We start from the raw sequence: 22,392 nt of genomic DNA, 5'->3' as shown, positions 1-22,392 counted from the left end.
AAGTTCTAAATATTGATGGAATCTCATTTATCAGTTTTTTTCTTTCATACATCATGTCTTTTGTATCCTAGGTAGTTCTTACCTACCCTGAATTCGTAAATATTTTCCTTTATAATTTCTTCTTAAAGTTTCATACTTTTAGGCTTTCTTATTTAGGTTCATAGATCCCTTCAAGTTATTTTCATGTATGGAAATAAAGGGTTGAGGTTAATTTTTTATATATGGATACCAGGTGTTCTAGCGCTGTTTGCTGAAAACACTAACTCTTCCTCGGCTCTTGAATTGAGTTTATATTCTATAAAATGCTAATGTTAAATAATCTTTCAAAACTCAGTGGACCATATATGTGTGGTTCTATTTCTAGATTCTCTGTTTTATTCAAATGATCTATATGTCTTTCCTTACACCAACACTGCCTTGATTACTGTAGCTTTAGAAGAAGTCTTAAAATTAGGTACTAAACGTCTTCCAACACTGTTTTTGTTTTTGTTTTTAACTTTTCTAGGTCCTTTGTACTCCTACATAACTTTTAAATTTCAATATCCAATTCTTCATTTCTAGTAAGTATACGCAGACCTGAATTTTTTATATATACCTTGTGTTTTCTAATCCTGCTAAATTCAAGTACAAGTTCTTCGGGCTCCTAGAGATTTCTTAGTATTTTCTCTGTAGATGATCATTTCATCCACATATAAAGATTTTGCTTCTGCCATGCCAATCCTATCCTAGTTGTGTCATTTTATTGCCAGACTATTTTGGTGGGGACTAGGTTTCAAAGTTTAATGGACAGATAAAGAGTAAGCATATCTGCCCTTGTTCCCCACCTTAAGGAGAAGAAAGCATTGTATCTTCTCCATTCATATAAGGTGTTCTCGCTGGAAGTATGGAGTAGATGTCTTTAATCTGTTGAGAAGTTTCTGTTCTACTTCTAGGCTCCCGGTAGCTTTTACCATGAGCAGCTGTAGAATTTAGTCCAATACTTTTTCACCAACTAGTGACAGGATCATATGGCTTTTTCCTTTCCTCTGTTAAAATGATGACTTTTGGGGGTGGCTCTTCCAATGCTGAACCCACACTGTCATCCCTATAACAAAACCACTTTCTACATCCTGCCAGATCTGACTTCTAATAGTTTGTTTTGTTAAACAAATGTCTATCTATGTTCATACTTTTTTCTTCTATTATCTTTATCCAGTTTTAGGATTAGCACAATGTTGAGCTCCTAAAATGAGGGGAGAAGTGTTCCTTCTTTTTTCTGCTTTAATTGTTTGATATAATTTATCAGTTAAAATGTTTATGAGCCTGCTGTTGTCATATAGGTAGGTTTTCAAGCTAGGAATATACTTTCTTTAATAGGTGCTATTCAAATTTTATATTTCCTCCAGAGTGAGTTTCATTAATTTGTTTTCCAAGTTACTTCTTAGAAGTTGTCAAATTTATTTCAAAAAAGATTTTTGTAATATGCTTTCTATATCCTTTTAAATTCTGTAAAATCTGTGGCAATGTCTCCTAGATCTTAATATTGTAATTTAAAAAATGTATAACTGTTATTGTGTAACAGGAAGAAAAGGTCTAAAAGAGCATGGGAATTGGGAGGGGTAGGGGAAGGGAAAAAAGGGAAAGGAAAAAATATAAGAATAGGAAAAAAATGGAAACAAGGTCTTTGCAAATAGGGAAGGGTGGGCAAGGGAAGGGGGAAAAAAATAAGAACCAAGAGACTCATGTAATGGTACAAGATCCCAATTATGAATGTAACTGTATTGTATACCTAAAATGTACCAATAAAGTTAATGGGGAAAAAAAAAAGAGTAGAAGACTTCTGGTGAAGTTCTTGGGGTCTTCTATATAGAGTATCATGTCACATCCGAATAATGACAATTTAACTTCTCCATTTCCTATCTTTATTCCCTTTATTTCTTTCTCTTGTTTAATTGCTCTGGCTAATGTTTCCAAGACTGTATTGAACAGGAGTGGTGATAGTGAACATCCTTGTCTTTTTCCTGATTTTAGTGTGAAGGATTTCAGTTTTGACCATTTAGTATAACATTGGCTTTTGGTTTTTCATAGATACTTTTTATCAGATTGAGGTAGAGACCATCTATTCCAATTTTTTGTAGAGTTTTTATCATACATGTATATTAGATTTTGTCAAATGCTTTTTCTGCATCTATTGAGATGATCATATGGTTTTTGTCTTTGAGTCTATTGATATAGTATATTACATTGATTGATTTGTGTGTGTTGAACTATCTGTGCATCCCTGGGATGAATCCCACTAGGTTAGGGTGAATGATCTTCTTGATGATCATCTACATTCCATTTGCCAATATCTTATTAAGGATTTTTGCATCTATGTTCATTAGTGAGATTGGCCTATAGTTCTGTTTTTCGGTTGGGTCTTTCTCTGCTTTGGGGATCAGGGTGATGCTTGCTTCCAGGAATGAATTTGGGATTATTGCTTCCCTTTCAATTCATTGAAGAGTTCAACATTAGTGGCAGTAGTTCCTCTCTCTATGTCTTGTAGAATTCGGTGGTGAAGCCATCTGGACCTGGGCTTCTCTTAGTTGGTAAGTTTTTAATTACATTTTCAATTTCATTGATTGATATTGGGTCATTTAGAATTTTTAGGTCATCTTCATTCAACTTTGGTAATTCATGCATATCTAGGAATTTGTCCATTTCTTCTGTATTTTTCATCTTATTAACATATAGGTTCTTGAAGTAGGTATTGATGATCCTCTGGATTTCTGCTGGGTCCATTGTAATTTCGCCCTTTCCATTCCTAATTGCATGGATTTGGGCCTTTTCTTTCCTTTTTCTGAGAAGGTTGGCTAGGGGTTTGTCAATTTTGTTTATTCTTTTGAAGAACCAACTCTTGGCTTCATTGATTTTTTTTTTGTATCGTTCTCTTAGTCTCCATTGCATTGATTTCTCCTCTGATTTTTACAATTTCCTCCCTTGTATGAGCTTTGGGTTTGTCCTGCTCTTCTTTTTCTAGAAGCTTGAGGTTCAGCATGAGGTTGTTTAATTGAGCTCTCTCTGTTTCCTAATAATGAGTATTCACTGCTATGAATTTCCCTCATAAGACTGCTTTCATTGTGTCCCATATATTCCAATATTTTGTATTGGCATTGTCATTTAATTGTAGGAACTGTCTTGATTTCTTCTTTAATTTCCTCTGTGACCCTTTGGTTACTCAGAGGTGTGTTGTTCAGTTTCCATGTGTTTATGAAATTCTTGCAGTTTCTTTTGCTGTTGATCTCCAATTTCATCGCACTGTGATCTGATAATATACAGGGGATAGCTTAAATTCCTCTGGGGATTTAATTCTTTGCACTTACTTAAACATGTTCTGTGAGTGAGTATGTGGTCTGTTTCAGAGAGTAAGCCATATGTAGCTGAAAAGAATGTGTATTCTGATTTTGTGTGGTGTGGAACACTGTAAACATCTGTTAAGTTCATTTGTTCAAGAGTTTGAGTTCTAGTATTTCGTTTTTTTTTTTGTCTAGTTTATCTATTTGTGACAGTGGGGTATTGAGGTCCCCCACTACTATTGTATTACTGCTTATATGATTTTTCATGTCCATTAGTATTTGTTTTATATAGTTGGGCACACTTGTGTTTGGTGCATATGTATATATATATTTTGTGTGTGTGTGTGCATATATATATTAATGATAGTCATCTCTTCCTCTTGGATTGTTCCCTTTACAAGTATGTAGTGTCCTTCTTTGTCTCTCTTAATCAGTGTTGGTTTGAAATGCACTTTATCTGCAAAGAGGATATCTACTCCTGCTTTTTTTCGGGTTCCTGTCACTTAGAATATTGTTTTCCACCCTTTAACTTTCAGTCTGTCAGGTTTTTTTTAATTAAGTGTGTTTCTTATATGCAGCATATTGTTGGATCTTGCTTCTTGACCCATTCTGCCAGTTTTTTTCTTTTGATTGGTGAATTGAGACCGTTAACATTGATGGTTATAACTGATATATATTGACTTATCCTTTTCATGACTTTTTGTTTTTGTTGGATTCTCCCCCTTTGCATTTAATTTCTTGTTGTGCCTGATAGATTCATTCTGCTGTGTTTCCTGAGGTTGTGATCCTTGTTGTCTTTTCCTAGGATATTGTGTAAAATTTTTTGGAGTGCTGGCTTGGAATTCATGAAGTGCCTAAGGTGTTCTTTGTCATGAAAGTATCTTATTTCACCATCAATTCAGGAAGATAGTTTTGCAGGATACATCAATGTGGGTTGGAGGCTGTTTTCCTTTAGGGCTTCAAATATGTTACTCCAAGGTCTTCTTGTCTTCACAGTTTGCATTGAGAAGTCTGCTGTGATTCTGATAGGCTTTCCTTTGTATGTGATTCGTTTTTTTTCCCTAACTGCTTGTAGAATTTTGTTCTTCCGTTGGGTTTCTGGAATCTTAACTATTAATATGCCTATGTGTAGATTTTTTTGATCAAGGCTATTTGGAGTCCTCTGTGCCTCACTTATCTGTATGTCAAGTTCTTTTCCCCTATTTGATAGGAAGTTTTCTCCCATTACTTCTGTGAACAGTTTTTTTATGTCATCTGCACGCTCTCCTGTTTCTTCCTTGACTCCAATCAGTCTTACGTTATTCTTCTTTGCATCGTCTAGCCGCTGCTGGATTGATTTCTTGTGGTCCCTTACTATTTTAAAGCAGTTTTTCTTTTCCTGGTCACTAGTTGCAATCCTATCTTCTATATCTGAAATTGTATCCGCACATAGGCTCATTCTGCTGCGCAGACTTTCGATGGAGTTTTTAATCTCCTGGAAATCTGTTTGCATCTGTTTTATGGATTCCATTTTTTTCCTATGTTGGGATTCCATCATATTCCTCAGCTCCTTTACTTTGATCTGTGCCCTCTCTAGATTTATTAATCATGTCTTCTACTATGGGCACAATCTCTGCTGTTGTCTGAGCAATTATTTCTGATTTCATTTTTTCCAGGTCCTCTTTCGTTGCCAGTTCAGAGAGTCCATGTGATTGAGTATCAGATTGTTCCATCTCATTTTCCTTTGGGGTTGCCTTAGGTGATCTGGAAATGTGGTTCTGAGATTTACTTACATATGTTCTCATTTCAACAGATGCAGCCTGCTGTGCCTTTGTTGAGGTGACTTTTTGCTGACCCAGTCATCTGGAATTCTTATTAAGCCCCCGGGCAGCTTTTACTCTGCTCCTTAGCAGTGTACCAATTCCTGGGTTCAGAGTGGTGGATCCCTGAACTGACCTTCTGGATCCCTGAGCTGACCTGTGGTCTGGGCGGGCTTCTGGCTGGGCCCTGTGCACACTTGGGATAGTATCTAAGTGTGCCTGTAGTTGGGGCCCCTATGTACCTGTTGTCTCAGAGGGCCTTTGGCTGGAGGCTGTACACCCCAGTTCCTGTTGTCTGTCTGGTCTTTGGCTAGGGTCTCCAGGCACTTATCAGTGGCATTGGGATAAGCCTCTCGGTATTGCTTATGCACGTGTGTAGCTCTTTTCCAGGCGTGTCCTTGGCTGTGGCCAATGGTATGGTGAGCCTCTGGCTGAAGCTCGTATGCCTGTGCAGCTCTTTTCTGGGCGGGCCTTGGGCTTGGGCAGGTGTCCCTGAGCCTCTGGGGTCAGGGAAGACCCCTGCTGGGATCCCCCTGGTGGGATCCCCCTTGCATCCTTGCGGGTCTGGGCCACACAGCTACTTCCCGGGATCTGTGAGCACTTACAGATGGAATGACAGTCCTCTGGCTGAAGCTCTAAAAACTACTGTATAAAACCACAAAACAAAAACCAATGTGCCTGTCTGTTGATCTGTTACAGTGTATTCCTGTTTTAGTACTACTAAATTAGAAATATTAAGCAAGTTCTGTGTTTTTATGGGCTTTTCACGAGTGTTAATCATGCTTACTGAAAATCGGTATACTATGGAAACAAGGATTTAAGCATTTTGGTAAATATTCATTTGATAATCATATGCAAAATATTTTTCTTGGTTAAAAACATCTTTTACATAATATATTCATGCTGTGTTTAAGAAAAAATTTGGTTTTTATTGTACAAATATTTGTTTCAATGACAATATTAAGATCCATAAATCTTGTGTATTTTAAGGTTGATGGTTTCAGGATATGTTGAGTTTATTTGCCATTTTCATCAGTTGTTGCTGAGTTGATTTTTTTTTAAATATGCCTTTCAACTAACAACTATCTAAATTATTGTTTCTAAACTCCCAAACTATTAAATTGCCATAAGGAGTCCTAAAGTAGACATGACAAAAGCATTTTCCATAAATTAATACATATGTAAGAAGAATACTACCATATACCTTTATTATTCAGCTATTGTTTTATTCTCCATGCTAATTTTTTTTTTGTATTGGGGATCGAACTCAGGACCTTGTACTTCAAAGGCAGGCATGGTGCCATTTCCATGCTACTTTTATGCCCAAAGAACCCAATAAGCATAAAACTCTAAGCTGTATCTTTTTTTTCTACACAATTATAATCTGGAAGTCATCAGCATTATTTCATACATACTTTTTCATGAATTAATATGGTTTATATTTTTAAGGGCTAAAGCATGTTGGCATCAGAGGTTATTGTGTTTAGTTGTGTTTTAACTTTTTGTCATTGTTCTATAGCTTTCCTGCAATTAGATAAAAAGGAGCCACAAAAACATCACTTTGATCAGCCTCCAGTAGTACCTAGGAAGAACTTTTCTTTCACCAGAGAAGAGGTGAGACAGATTGATCAGGAAAATCAGAGGCTTTTGAAAGAACTGTCAAGACAAGCTGAAAAACCAGGAAACAAAAGTGCAATTCCCAGAAGATCAATTGGTCATCCCCCTAAGTTATATCATAGTGCTCTCAACAGACAGAGGGAACAACAAAGGATTGAAAGAGAAAATTTGGTAAGTAACAGAAATCTTTCATCTGTCAGAGAAAATGCACTTGTACTGGTTTGTAAATACGACTTACGGGAAACCTGAATACAGCTGAATATTCAAGCTTAATTACCTAAAAGCACGTATTAGAGATGTATTGAAATACATGTTGAGCATTGGGTCTGAAAGGTATAGTATGTGTCATTTATCTGGCATACTATATTAAAGGACCATGAAAGGAAAATACTTATCGCTCCATTATTTATTTGACTAGATCAGTTAAATTGCTACATTAGTATAGGAAATGGTATCCAAGAATCAGATGCAGTGTATCTTCTGTGAAATACTCAGTTACTAGCTAAATATGTTTCACTTTATTGTATCCTGGAAAGCTAAAACAAATTACATATCATTTATTTTAAATGATAAATACATCTTGAAAGGGTCATATTTGGTAGGCTTCTTGAATGCATGAAACATTAATTTATAAATATAATTACACTTTGATACTGTAAAAAATATATATGAGAGCAGTTGTAAATCTTCACGTTTAATACTGTTATGATAGCATATCCTTTTCTACATAAAACTTGGTTCCTAATAATTGCTGATATTTATTGAGCTCTTACTGAACACTAGGTATTGCTCTAAGTATGTTCTAAATAAGTAACTTATCAAATCCTGACAGTTCTTTGAGTTAGGTACTGTTTTTAATCCACATCTTACAGATGAAAAAAACCCAAGGCCCGGTAGCCCAAGGGCACAAAGCTAGGAATTAAGTGGCTGAGCCAACATCTTAAACCCAGGAAGTCTCTTAAATTAAGTATCTTAAACTAAAATTAGACCTTTAATGAACACATAAATTCATAGCTAAAGTAATTTTTTAAAGTGTTAAAATTACCAAGACTGTTTCCATTAGTATGCTTCTATAACTATATATATATACCTGAATTTAACAGCTGTTTTATAAGTTTCTTTATTACCATCACTAATCCAAAAAATATATATAGTCTTAAACCCTTCAAAAAAATTACCCTGTGTGTGTCGAAGAGTAAATAACAATAAAACAAGCTGAAATGAGGTTGGTAGGTAATGAGCTACATAATAGCCTTCTGCACATTATGTTAACAATTTCAAGAGTCATGTTTTATAAAAATATGAAATTACTGTATGTCACAAACATATGGATTTATTTTCTTTATATTCACTCTTAACTCTGCAGCTTGTTGTATTTAATAAGCAATTACATAATGCCTATTTTACAAATGTTAGGTCATTTAATCCTCATAGCAATCTTATGACCTATGGTTTTATGGGAGAAAATGAGACATGAGTGAACACAAGGAATTGCTAAAGGCCCAAGAACCAGCAAGTATGGAGTCCAGATTCAAATGCAGGTTACTTGTCTTGTGTAACTTTTTAAAAACCATATTATTGATATAATTCAAATACCATACCCATTTTAAGTGTACAGTTCATGGTTTGAAACTTATTTTTTAAGTTGTAAATTATATGTAAAAATTTACCGTTTCAACTTTTTAAGTGTACAGTTCAGTAGCATTAAGTACAAATACAATGTGTCTACCACCACTATTTCTAAAATTTTTTCATTGCTCCATACAAAAACTCTGTACCTCTAATCTCTGTGAATTTGCCTTATTTGCGGGGAGGGTACTAGGGGATTATACCCACGCCCTTGCACTGAGCTACATCTTAAGCCCCTTTAATTTTTTAGTTTGGGACCAGGTCTCTAAGTTGCCCGAGTAGGACTTGAACTTGTCTTTTTGCCTCAGGCTCAATGCTGGAATTACAGTTATTAGCCAGCATACCCAGCTTTGAATTGTGGGATCATACAATATTTGTTAGTGTCTGGTTTACTTAGCATAATGCTTTCAAGATTCATCTGTGCCATCCTGTGTTCCAATAAAAGAGACTTTATTGCTTTTAATGGCTGAAAACATTCCATTGTAGTTAAATACCACATTTTGATGATCTGTTTCATCTGTTAATGAACACTTTGGTGACTCTACCACTTGGCTATTGTGAATAATGCTACAATGAACAGGAACACAAAAGTGTCTTATTCACATCTCTTTTCAGTTTCTTTGGGTATATACATATGAATGGAATTGCTGGGTCATATAGTAATTCTATGTTGAGCTTTTTAAGAAACATAGGCTTGCTTTTGACAAGTGAAAGTGTTAACTGTCTAATGGCTGTTCTGAATGTGTATAGGGTAAAAACTGTCAAGCAGCTTCTGCCTACTTGAAAATTACCAGCATTTTATTTTTGTTTACTTTGCAAGTTCTAGTTGTTTTTTGATGGTGGTGGTACAGGGGATTAAATCCAGAGCCTCCACACACTGAGCTACATCAGCAGCCATTTTTATTTATTTACTTTTGAGACTGGATCTTGCTAAGTTGCCAAGGCTATGCTAGAACTTGTGATCCCTGGCTTCAGCCTCCCAGAAGGAGTGTACAACCATGTCTGGCTCTTATGTGAACAGTATTTTTCTCCACTTGGTAGTAATTATTTGTTATATTCTAAAGAGTAGAAACATAATGTGAGTCACATGTATAATTGCAAATTTTCTAGTAATCACATTTTTAAAAGTTAAAGAGGGCCCAAGGATGTAGCTCAGTGGTGCCACACCTGCCTGGCAAGCACAAGGTCCTAAGTTCGATACCCATACTGAAAAAAAAAAGTTAAAGAGGTGAATTTTTAAATGTATTTATTTAATTGAATATATCTAAAATATTACCATTTCAATAATGTAATCATGGGTAATATAAACTGCTAGTGATGAGATAGTTTACTTTTTTTGCTACAAAGTCTTCGAAACTTGTGCATTTTATACTTAAAACATATTTCAGGGTGGGGATTTAGCTCAGTGGCACCGCGCCTGCCTCGAGAGTGCAAGGTCCTGAGTTCGATACCCGGTACTGGAAAAACAAACATATTTCAGTTTGGAATTAGCTACATTTCAGCTGCTCCATATCCACACATGGTCATTATCTTTGGATTGAGCAGATCTGGAATAAAAAACTGATACAGAAATGAAAAAAGTAACTTAAACCTAAATAGGAAAACATGATTTATTATAAAACTTCATTTATCATGTCACGTGTGAGGAACACTGATCTTCCAGATTGTTTATCTCTTCAAGCTTTAAACCAAAATAAAGCTAAACTAATACCATCTCAGAACCTATCATGGCTATTCTTTTCCATTTATTCCTCAAAATAAATATTTTTTTCTTTTTGAAAACATTTATTGTGCTAGGGACAGTTACATACACCTGTAATCCCAACTGTTTGAGAGATTGAGGCAGGAAGATCATAAGTTTGAGGCTAGCATGGACAACTTAGCAAGACCCAGTCTCATTATAAAAAATAAGGAGGGCCAGGGATTTAGCTCAGTGGTTTCACTTCCTGCTGTGCAAGTGCAAGGACCCGAGTTCGATCCTTGGTACCAAAAAAAAAGAAGGAATGGCAGTGTAGCTCTGTGGTAGATCATTTGGCTAGCCTGTGTGAGGTTCTAGGTTCAGTTCCCAGTACCATTAAAAAAAAAAGCAAATTTTAACTGAAATTTTGGTAAATTAGCTTTTGATTGGAGAGCATGTCATACTTTTAAAGTCATATTCTCCTGTCCAGAATATGCTCTTTCCATTTATTTGAGCCCTCTCTTACCTTACTTTAGTAAAGTTTTGTAGTTTTCTTCAAAACTATAATTTTTGTTCCATTTTCTAACTTGTTAAACTATTTATATATATTTATTTTATAACCAGCCACCTACCAAAGTTATTTATTAGAGCTACATTGCTTTTAATAGAATTCTAGTGTTAGCCATATATCTTTAAATCTATTTGTAGGCTTATTTGTATTCAGTATTTATTACATGTCAAGTATGTCCACAGGCAGAGTCCATTATTCTATTCGTTTTATGATTTGTATTCCTTTATTTGTTCCATCTCTAGTGACAGACAAATCCAGGTGGCTGGCAGGCATGACTGTTAAAACATTTCTCTTCCAGGGCCAGGGATTCAGCTCAATGGTTCTGCCACCTGCCTCACCAAGAGCAAGGTCCCAAGTTCAAGTTTGATCCCCAGTAGCAAAAAAAACAACCAAAAATAATTTCTCTTCCAGAACTCTTAACATTAGCATGCCAGCAATTCAAAAGCTATTTATATGGAAATAATCACGATAATGAAGTAGTGTTCAGGAGAGAATGAAAGATACTATATAAAATAGAGTTCTGTGCTCTAGACGGAAAACATACTGCTAATCTGTCCTTCTGGTAAAGTTTGAGATCCTAAATATTTGTTGCAGTAGGGAAATTACTGCATGTATACATTGCATCCAATAAAAATTAAGGGAATATAGAGCACATGCTTAGCATGCACCAGCATCCAAAGGGAAAAAAAAAAATAATGGGACTAATAAAGAAAAGGCAAGTTTATCCACTAGAGGGCATGCTTGTTCCTTGTTCACTCAGTTATACTAGAAATTTCTTTCCCAAAAAGTGATAATTTAAAAAAAATTCATGAGTTTTGAAATATTCTTGTTAAACCAAACCTTATCTTCATGAAAATAATATGAATCTTATTTTTCTGAAATGGGACAGGAATAATCTTAGCAGAAAGGTGGTTAATAAGGACACTCAGTTTGTTTCACTTTACCATCTTAAAAATGGGATTATTTCATTTTTTTGAATGTCACTTTCTTCAAATACAAGAAAAGGGAGGCAGTGGGGGAAGTAATTGTCACAAAGTTAGGGATAAAGTAAGATTCCTGCAATAATGTATCAGGATTAGTACCTAGAGCTAAAATGGACTTGACTTGCTATTTTTTCTTTTTTTTTCTACTTTCTAAGACTGCTTATATATAAAATAGTCATTAGTTTTAAATCCATAATTTTTCTACTTACAGTGTGTTCCTTTATTAAAATATAATTTTAAAAATAAAACTAATAGATATACAAGAGAAGTTACATCCTAGAAACATTAAATAAAAACTAAAACCCTCCTGGGCTGGGGATTTACCTCAGTGGCACCATGCCTGCCTTCCAAGAGCAAGGTCTGGAGTTTGATCCCCGGTACCCGCCTCCAAAAACCAAAAAACTAAAACCCTCCTGCTCTTTGTTGGTCTACAACTTATATATAGTCACAGAGATGAAAATTTATAACAAATCTCATACCTAGCATTATGAATATTAGTTTTCACAAGTATATATATCCTAAGATCTTTATATAATGTATAGCTCACTTAATGTGATTTTCCTCTTTCTCTGCTTATGATCTGTTCTTTCCATCCATAACAGAAAGAAAGATAAGTAACTCAGCATGATTCCAGCCTTGGAGAAATATGAAGAGCAATTTTCTTGAGTTTTGAACACTTGTTACTTTTAAACAAGGTCTCCTTATACAAGATCTTTGCTTTATCACTTTAAAAACAATAAAACAATTCTGCTAACACCTGGAGAAATCATTGACAATATTTGTTCATTTTTGTTTGCTTAAATCTTTCTACATTGGAAGATGAGCAGGATTCAGGTTAGGTTAATTTTCACTACAAAAAGAATAATAACTTCCTAGGGCCGGGGATTTAGCTCAGTGGTGCTGCCACCTGCCTCCCAAGCACAAGATCCTGAGTTCGATCTCTGGTACCAAAAAAAAAAAAAAAAAAAAGATTAGAATAATACTTCTAGATATAAAAAATATTTGGACAAGTATTTAAAACAGTATTATTTATTTTATTTGGTTTTGTGAGACAAGGTCTCGCTATGTAGTTCAAGATAGCCTTGAATTCACTGTGTAGCCCAGGCTGGCCTCAAACTTGAGGACATTCTCCTGCCTCAGCCTCCCAGGCACTGGGATTATAGGCATGTACCATCACGCCTGACTTAAAACAATATTATTGCAGGGCGTGATGGCACATGCCTATAATTCCAGCACTCAGGAGGCTGAGGCAGGAGGATTGCCGAGAGTTCAAGGGCACCCTAGGCTACATAGTACAAGGCCAGCCAACACTGTCTCAATAAACCAACCAACCAAACAAACAAACAAAAAAAATATATATATATGTAGTTTTTAAATATAGTCACCATCCTGTGCGTTAGAGATCTAGAACTTACTCATATTGTATAACTGAAACTACTTTGTACTTTGTGTTCTTGAAATTTGCTGAGAGGGTAGATCTTAAGTTTTTTTATCATACAAAAAATGGTTAACTATGTGAGATGGTAGATATGTTGACTAGCTTGATTGTTATTTGTTGATCATATGAGGATATATGTATATCGGACATATATAAAGTAAACATCAAGTTGTTTACCTTAAATATATATAATTTCAAAAACTACAATTTCCCCCCAAATAAATTGGACAAACTAGTTTTGGTTGAATTTCAATTATGACATCCTATTGAATTATTGAACTTGTTTTTTCTTTTCCAGATTTATTGAGTATAATTGACGAATAAGGTCATATATTTAAGATATGTAACACATTTCAAGATACACATATGTTATGAACTAATTAATGTATCTGTCATCTCAGATTTATAGCAATTCTAAATTTCATCCTCTTAGAAATATTTTATAATACCACAGTCAAAAATACTTTTAAATTGGGCCAGGGATTTAGCTCAGTGGTTCCGGCACCTGCCTTGCAAGCGCAAGGACCTGAGTTCGATACCCGGTACCAAAAAAAAATACTCCTAAACAGAAAAAAAAAAGTGTGTTCATCATCTTATTCCCAGAGACAGATTGAAAGTTACAGTGGTGCCTTGGTTCATGAAGTTCATTCTTTGCACAATTCTGCTCACAAACCGAATTGGATGAGAACCAAATCAAATTCAATGGTTAGGTTCAGTGTTGACCTTATGGGGAAATTTGATTTGGTTCTTAGCCAGTTTGGTTTGTGACCAGAATCGTTGGAAGAATTAAGTTTCTGAACTGAGGTACCATTGTACAGGAACACAGTTCTAGTTTATTTCTCAATATATTTATACATAAATACATTTTTGAAAATAAATTGGCAATGTCATTGTACGCTGTTCTGTAACCTGCTGTTTCCCTTAAAGGAATATAAGAACAAACTATTTTGAAATTATTAGAATCTGATTTGACTGCCAGTTCTAAGGTTTTGTAAACCATAAATTGGAATATAAATAACCATTCTTATGGTTTTTCAGTTCATTAAACAAATATTTAATGTCTGCAATTAGCTATGTAAAACTTTGAAAAGAATATAAGAAAGTATAAAATACTGCCATAACTATCGTATAATTCATAGCTTTGCTGGGAGGATAAAATTATTTATATCAGACAACTAGAAAATAATACAAAGCAACTTAGGAAAGTATTAATATTTAATAAGTCCTTATGAGATATCAGGCACTGTTATGAGCACTTAGTATATGTTATCTTGCTTATCACTAAAACCTGATTCTTTGAGGTTCATTGCTAGTATTCCTATTGTGTATTTGACCAAGGAACACAGTCAGTGGCAGAGCCAGGATATAAGCCCAGATCTTTCTTTTAATGACATACAATAATTACAAATATTTATGGGGCTTAATAAAGGGAGATGTAGGAAGTCAATACATGTATTCGATCGGTAAAGATTAAATCAGGATAACTAGAATTTCTGTCTCCTTAAACATTTATCATTTCATTATTTTGGGAAACTTCAAACTCCTTTCCTCTAGTTCTTTATAAAATAAATGATAGTTACCCTGTTGAGCTGTCCAGCACTAGGTCATATGCCTCACACCCAGACAGACACATGGTATAGCTCCGTGTGATTTGTTTGGATAGTTGAGTTAAATAATTTTCTTTATTTCCCCAAGTTTCTACATAATTGACTTATCAGACTGCAGGACAGGTTTACTTTTTGCCTTGTAGGCAAATTATTTTAAGATTGATTTTGATCATATTTCTTTATATACTGTGTTTATATCTGATGAATAAGCTTTGTAGTTTTCTTAAAAGGTACACCCTATCAAATAAATTTAGGAAATCAAGAGTTTGATAAAAACATATCACTTCTACCAAAAACAAAAAAAATAGATAACTGAAATTATCAAAATTTCTATACTACATAGCTCAATGAGTAGAAATAGACTAATCAGAGAAAACAACAAATGTTACTTTGCCCATACAGTGAAAATGTGATACACAGTACATAGGAAATTTCTTCCACAGTTGCAAACTACAGGAAGGAAGATAATCATTTTAGGAGTTCTTACTACCTGCATTATACAGCGTCCTTGTCCACAGAAAGAGAAAGATAATATGTTATGGGAAGACCATAGACTTTACAGTTAGTGGAACCATGTTCAAAAATAACTCTTCAGTTCAGCAAAGAGAACCACTAAATCCAGTTGGGTAAGACTTCACTAAGGAATTGAATCTGTTCTAGCTTTTGAAAGATAGAAGCTGAGAAAGGATATTCTGTGTAAAAGGAAGGCAGGTTGACAGTAATGCAGATTTCTCAGCTGGCCTGTCTTCATGTGTTCTGCACCTCTACCATTTGTCTCTGAGACTGAGTTTCTTTCTAAAATATTCTCCTCCTCTCTCTTTTCTAAACAGCTCCTCTCCTAAATATCTTGGCTTATTCTGCCATCATGTATCCTTTCTTTGGAATTGCTCAGAAATACTGATAGTGCTGATACCAGCACCTCAGAATAGAAGGGTGGGAGGTGAGCGCAAAAGATTTAAGTTGAGAAAGATTTGGAAATGGTTAGTGCTGATGGTTCACAACAATGTGAATGTACTAAATGCCACTATTACACACTTTAAAGGCTTGAATTGATAATTTTAAGTGATAATTTTAGCACAATAAATGAAAGAAAGAAAAAAAGATTATCTAGGGAAAAGTCCTGTGGACTAAATTCACAAGACTTATTTTTTATTGTGAATCTCAGTATTGATTGGTTCATTCTTCAAATAAAGATCAGCTTACTTCAGAGAAAATTTATATCAGTAAAAAAAGTAATAAGGGCCAAGGATGTAGCTCAGTGGTGCCACCACTTGCCTCGGAAGCACAAGGTCCTGAATTTGAGCCCTGGTACAAAAAAAAAGTAATAAAACAGAACTATGGATCAATTTCTCAAATCATTTGATCTCAAATATTTCTTTCTCCCTGATGCCTGTGAAAATCAAGTAGAATAAGGTAGGCATGGTGGAGGCCTGTAATTCCAGGCTGAGGAGAGATTCTAAATTTAAGCCCAAACTGCGTAACTGGGCAATTTAGCAAGACCCTGTCTTAAAAAAATGAAAAATGAAATGGAAATGTAGCTCAGTGAGGCCATGGATTCAATCCCCAGTATCATAGGAGAAGAAACTCGCTTTTAATTAAGAAAGATTTAGAAATAAAATTAGAGACATTATATATAAGACTCTGTTACTGAATCATATTAAAGAAAATACCATGTTATTGATCACTGTGCTACCTTGGCCCTGGTTTATATATCCTTTTTTTTTTGGTTCTGGGGATTGAACTTAGGACCTTGCACTTGAGAGGCGGGCAGCGGAACCACTGAGCTAAATCCCCGGCCCTATATATCCTTTTATTTATTTTGTTTCTTTGTTTGTGTTTTTGGTACCAGGGATCAAACTTGGGTTCTTGTGCCTGCCAGGCAGGCAGTGGAACCACTGAGGTAAATCCCTGGCCCTATTTGTTTGTTTTTTAAGACGGCCTCACTGTGTAGTTTAGGCTGTGCTTGAACTCACTATGTAACCAAGACTGGCCTCAAACTCTCAGCAGTCCTCCTGCCTCAGTGTCCCAGGTGCTAGGCGTGTGCCACCACATCCAACTCATAACATCCTTTTAAAAACCTATGTTCTCCTTTCCTGTTAATCTTTGCTGCCTTTTGCGTGCCATGTGGTTTCTCCTCTGCGTGCCATGTGGTTTCTCCTCTGCAACACCTATCTGTCATCCACCCAGCTTTGGAGCTGGCCAATTATGGACTGAAATCTCTTTGAATTATAAGCAAAATAAACCCCTTCCCCTCTAAAAAACAAACAAACAAAACTTCTTTACAATTGGTTTTCAGACTTAACACCACCCCTCCCCCGAAGTAAATTCCACTCAAAACCTTCAGTATGTAAAACAGAAAGTATGGAAAGAATTGTGTTGGTAGAAATCAGGAGTGGGAGACCTGAGATCCCTGCTCATTTAGCCTTTTCTCTGACCTAGGAACCTTGAGGTGCCACTGCAAACCAAACAGGTTAAAAGCCTCTGCTCTGTGTAGCGTACAGGTAGGATTGTAGTTTAGATATGTTTGTGGTCATTTCAAAGGTTTAATACTGGGCTCTTAACATAACTGCCATTTTGTCATTTCTGTGAGAAAATCAGGTTTACTGTTTTTCAATTTACAGGACCTTTTCCTAAGACAGGAACCTGATGTGAAAGAAGATATACCTGTAATGAGTTGTTTAATCATGGTTTGATTACCTATAGGATAGTAAAAATCCTTGAATTTTTCTCAGAGTATTTTTTTTATATGTTTATCAGGAGTGACTTAAAATCTTATCTACTTAATGAATTTCAGGTTCTAGAAACTATTTGCCTTTTTATGACCTATCGCTGTTTATCTCACATTGACTTTCAAATTGTTTTTAATGAAGGCTTTATTGAAAAGGCTTGAAGCTGTGAAGCCCACAGTTGGTATGAAACGCTCAGAACAGCTGATGGATTATCATCGCAATATGGGTTATCTCAACCCAGCACCTTCCTCCAGAAGAGTGAGGTCTATGCTTGGACAGTATAGCCCATTAAGTAAGCATATTCAAAAGTATTCTGTACTTGTTGATATCTTTTATCCTTTTTTTTTTTTTTTAATGTAGCTTATGTTCTTATGATACAGATTTTAAGGGCCAGGGATTTAGCTCAGTGGTGCCACCACCTGCCTTGAAAGCACAAGGACCCGAGTTCGATCTCCAGTACCAACAAAACAAAACATTTTAAAATGTTAACTTCAGGAATTCTGTTATTTTTTTGCTGTCACATTTTATTTTATTTGTGTTTACTTAATCTCAGGTTTTATATACAACATGTAATAGTAGCAGAGGAAGGTATCCAAGAGTTAAAACAACTAAAGGTATTAGTAGTTTCTAGATAATAAAGGAGGGGCTTTTAAATTTTAACATGTTTATTAAAGGAAGAAATTAATAGAAGTGCTGTTTGACAGTGGCTGAAACATTCCCTCCAGCCAGTTAGAAATTACTGCTAATATCTTCTAGCTCTAATGTGTGTTTTTTTCACCTTTTCTGGTTAACTAGCACAAAACTTAACAAACGGTAGTCATCAGATAGATCTCCTAATGTCTGATACGTGATTATTTGCAGATCTAGCCAGTCATGTACTTCCAGAGAATACAGGAGTGGAGTGACTACTTAGAGCAAGGGTACGCAACAATTAGAAAGACCAAATACTTTTTTTGGCAGTACTTGGAATTGATCGCCTGACCTCTCACATGTTAGACAAGTATTCTGCCACTGAGCTACATTCCAAGCCCTTTTTTTTCTTTCTTTCTTTTTCTTTTCTTTTTTTGGAGATAGGATCTTACTAAGTTGCCCAGGCTGCCCTCAGACTTGGGATCCTTCTGCTTCAGACTCCTGAGTAGTTGGGATTATAGGCCAGACATTTTTCTTTACTTGAAGTTTGTGCAGTTACTTTACATGTCCATTCTAAACTATATGTATATAAAAATGGAAGCCATACTAAAGAATGCGGGAACTACTTATAGTGCCACGACTTCTCAGTGTTTAGGTGAGTCTCAGACACTCAAATGACTGGCAATTCCATCTATTCATTTTACAAATACTGATTTTTAAAAATATAGTGACTAATTTAGGATCTCATTTCAGTGACCTATATTTAGTATGGTGCCTTGAGTGTAATAAATTATTTGTTGAATAAATACATAAATGGTTATGCAAAGTGATTTTCTTTTTTCACTTAAACTATTTGAGCAGCTTTAAGTGCCACAGCTTTTAAGGATTTCAGTGTACTTCTGGTTTGAGAATCATTTCATTGGACTATTGGACATATGTGAGATGATGATGATGAGTTAGTCTAGGACAAGGAAAGGAAGCTTATCAGATGATGACTCATATTAGTTTGAATAATTCAAATACTCTCTTCTTTATGTTTTCAGGAGGGGCTTCCCGGACATCCAGTGCTACCAGTGGCCTCAGTTGTAAGACTGAGCCATCGGGTTCTGACACATCTAACAACTTGTTGCTGAGACCTAAACCTCCTAATGTCCATGCTGCTTGGTTATAAAGCCTTTTTCTTTTTACTTCAAACATTTATCACCCAATTTTTATTGATGTGTTTTTGTGTATTACTATAATTCTGTGTAAACATCTATAAGACTTTTTTCAGCAATTCAAAGTACACAACAGTGAGTTGTAATTTATTGTTATTCAGTGCAAAATTGTTGTTAAAATGACAATGTAAAGTCAGTGTTTACTATGAGAATGTATTTATATGAGGTATATATGTATTTATTAGAGAAATGGTTCCATAGAATGCATGTATATTTTCTCAATATAGAAATGGAGTTGTCATGTTGACAAAGCAATAGTAATAATATTGCATGTTGTACCCAAGATGTTCACTGTATAGTTCTCATTTTATATTTTCATTTCTTGTAAGCTTTAAACTGTGAGCTTGCCACCTGAATTTGATTGACTTTGTTTTCCATTTGCTTTAGGACTTATGTGGAGTGAGTCATAACCTGATTGTGAAAATTACACTTGATTTTTATGAAACAAATTTTGAAATGTGTTTTGTGGGTGGAGCTAAATTAGATTTGGTAAGCATATTGAGAGAAGCTTGTCCTGGGGCAATCCTTGGAATTCGCCAGAGGTAACTCATACTTCTGTGTAAGAGCACTGAGATAGCTCTTCAAAATTTGATTAGCCACTTCAAACCATTTCATACTGTGAATATTAGAAAGTTCAACTTAGAAACCCCTTTCTTGTGTTTTAATGATTCAGAGAAAGGAAGTGGGCTTTAGAATTATAATCTACTGCCTTGTGACTAGTTTGTCTACAGACCAGGTTAGTTGCACATCAGCAGAGCAAGTAGTTGTTCCATCAGCAAAATAGCATCACAAGTTTGAAGAGCCAAGGAACAGATCCCAAGGTATGTCAGAACAGTGCTTTAAGTGATTCTGTTAGCATACTGTGCTATAATTTAGTATTTATTGTGTTGAGAGATGACTTAGAATAAGAAAGTTTTAGAAATGCTTTAGAAATTCTAAGTAGTATTAATAGGTTCTGAAAATTAAATATGAACAATAAGGGAAAGGACGTACATCGGTTGAGGCTACACCTTTAAATGTTAGCTAGTTTTCCGGTTTTGTTTTGGTTTAGCTTTTTTACCAATCTCACATTTAAAGGACTAGTAATCTTGATGGAAATGTTAGTGGTAAATAGGGTATAATACAGTGGACTTTTTGAAATTAGAATATTTTTCTGCCAGTTCACAGGCTCTTATTTCATACAGCAAAGTATGGTCTTTTATTACAGTTTTTCATTAGTGGCCTTTTCAGTATACCTTTAGAATATATAGGAAAGTTGTCATATTATATGACAAATCTTTCCTTTATAATACTAATTTTCTGCAGCCACAGTAAGATTTGTGCTTTATTTTTTAATGCTCAAGCTCTGTAGTGTGTTTGCTATGTTTACTTTTTGTAGCACATTTAGCAGAAAGGCAAAGTATATTTTTCTAAACATTAATGCATAATTTATTGGCCTGAGTTTGTATTCATAGATTTTGTTTAGTATAAGACATATAAAGCATGGAAATACTGAGCTTAAAGTCATAAAAACATAACCTGGCCACAAGATTTTTCTGCTGCTTTCCTCGGGCTATAACATTCTTCCATGTTATTTGATACTTCATTTTAGAGAAAAAATTTACACTTGTTTTATACATAAAAACTTTAGCTAACCTAAACAAAGGTTTTCTTTTGTTAACTCATTATACTTTTAATGTTTGTGTAACAGTTTTTCTTTAAAGAGAGATAAGATAATGCTGAATTTAAAACTTGGCATTTGGGTATTTGCCCAATAGGGAGTCAGTTTTTAAAACTGGATTTTTACTGGGGGGGCTATGTATATACACACAGAATCTTTTCTATAGCATTAGTCTCAATACATTTTGTATAATCTCTCCTGCCAACTGTCAGCACACAACACATTACTTCATACATAAAGCTATTCTTTGATTTTAGATACCAATTTAATGCCTTTAATTTTTACAACCTTGAAAGATAAAGTTTGTCTAAGTATTATCAATAACAGAGATTCAACTTTGAATAAAAGTTGGGAAGAGCAACAGTCTTTTTTTAAACAAAATTTACAATTTTATTGTCATAGTTGCTTATAAAGATAGGTAGCTATATAGGCATTGGAAATGTATTCTCTGATATGTCAAGGTACTTTGAAAATTGTTACAGTTTAAGTGACATTTTTAATGGTGGAATCATAAATACATTCATTACTCTCTTCATTCTCTATGGCATAAAAAATTGAAGGATAAGCTAGCCTTATTTCATATTTGGTTGACTTGGAGCTAATACATGTACCTTGAGGATTTACATCTATAACTAGAAAGTATGCAATCGAAGGCCTAGTTTTAGGCCAGAGTCTTACTAAAAATTATTTTCATCTCTGTTAAATGTTGAGTTAATGTCACCTCCTTTTAAGTAAGATTCTGTGAAAGATTTTTAAACTATTAAAATTATTTCTTAAGGGCTAGCTACTAGCTCATTTTTCTCCTACTTTTTTCAGTCTCTATGAAAAGCTGCTTTCTTAGCTACTACAAATAAAGTTTTCTGGTTTGCTTATAGATATAGTGTAATATGGAGTTGTTTTCAATGCATCAACTCAAGTGTTCAAACTGATACCTAGATAACTTTAAGAAGGTGATTGTGATGGGTATGATTGTGTGCTCCTCATCTTTAGAGTCAAACTCCACAGCTCTGAGAAGTGTTAAGACTGATGTAAAGTTAAAGGTGTGAGTTTATCATATTTTAATAATTAAATCTCTAAAAAGTTTACTGTGTGAAATGCCAAAGTCTGCACCTATAATGACTGTGTGCCATCTTGGAAAATGTGCTTAATGCTAATGGCTGCTTAGAATACTGTGAATAAAGATTAGTAAGATACTTAAAAATCAACGTCTTTTTACAATTTCCTAGTCGGTTGTAATGTATTTTAGGTGGGAAGAACTGACTTGGCCTAGGGGAGAAGGAAATAAAAGAATTAAAGATAACTGATTTCTGATCCCATGTCTGTTTTTAAAATACATTGTCTTTTTTCTGTTTTTTTTTTTTTGGTACCAGGGATGGAACTTGGGTTCTTGTGCTTGCGAGGCAGGCAGTGGAACCACTGAGCTAAATCCCCTGTCTTGTTTCTGTTTTTAAAATTAGAATATGGCTGGATGTAATGGCACATGCCTATAATCCCAGCATTTGGGAGGCTCAGGCTAGAGG

At 34.9% G+C, this 22,392-nt stretch overlaps 1 protein-coding gene across 5 annotated transcripts in view; it reads left to right on the top strand.

Annotated features, from left to right (window-relative positions):
* Window positions 1–22,176, top strand: part of Cfap97 (cilia and flagella associated protein 97) — a 45,741-nt gene extending 23,565 nt beyond the window's left edge. For all 5 annotated transcript variants that reach the window (XM_087217097.1, XM_087217095.1, XM_013075211.3 and 2 more), the window contains 3 exons: window positions 6,633–6,901; window positions 17,507–17,657; window positions 19,039–22,176. In XM_087217097.1, coding sequence (XP_087073223.1) covers window positions 6,633–6,901; window positions 17,507–17,657; window positions 19,039–19,166 — 548 coding nt within the window. In that variant the 3' untranslated portion in view covers window positions 19,167–22,176. The remainder of the gene's footprint in view (window positions 1–6,632; window positions 6,902–17,506; window positions 17,658–19,038) is intronic.
* Window positions 22,177–22,392: the final 216 nt, after the last annotated feature.

The sequence above is a fragment of the Heterocephalus glaber genome, unplaced genomic scaffold, assembly GCF_053883595.1.
Source record: "Heterocephalus glaber isolate CG9 unplaced genomic scaffold, H.glaber_assembly_v1.0 deba00001461, whole genome shotgun sequence".
NCBI lineage: Eukaryota > Metazoa > Chordata > Mammalia > Rodentia > Bathyergidae > Heterocephalus > Heterocephalus glaber.
The sequence above is the reverse complement of the archived record's forward strand: the minus strand, read 5'-3'. Positions and strand labels throughout refer to the sequence as shown.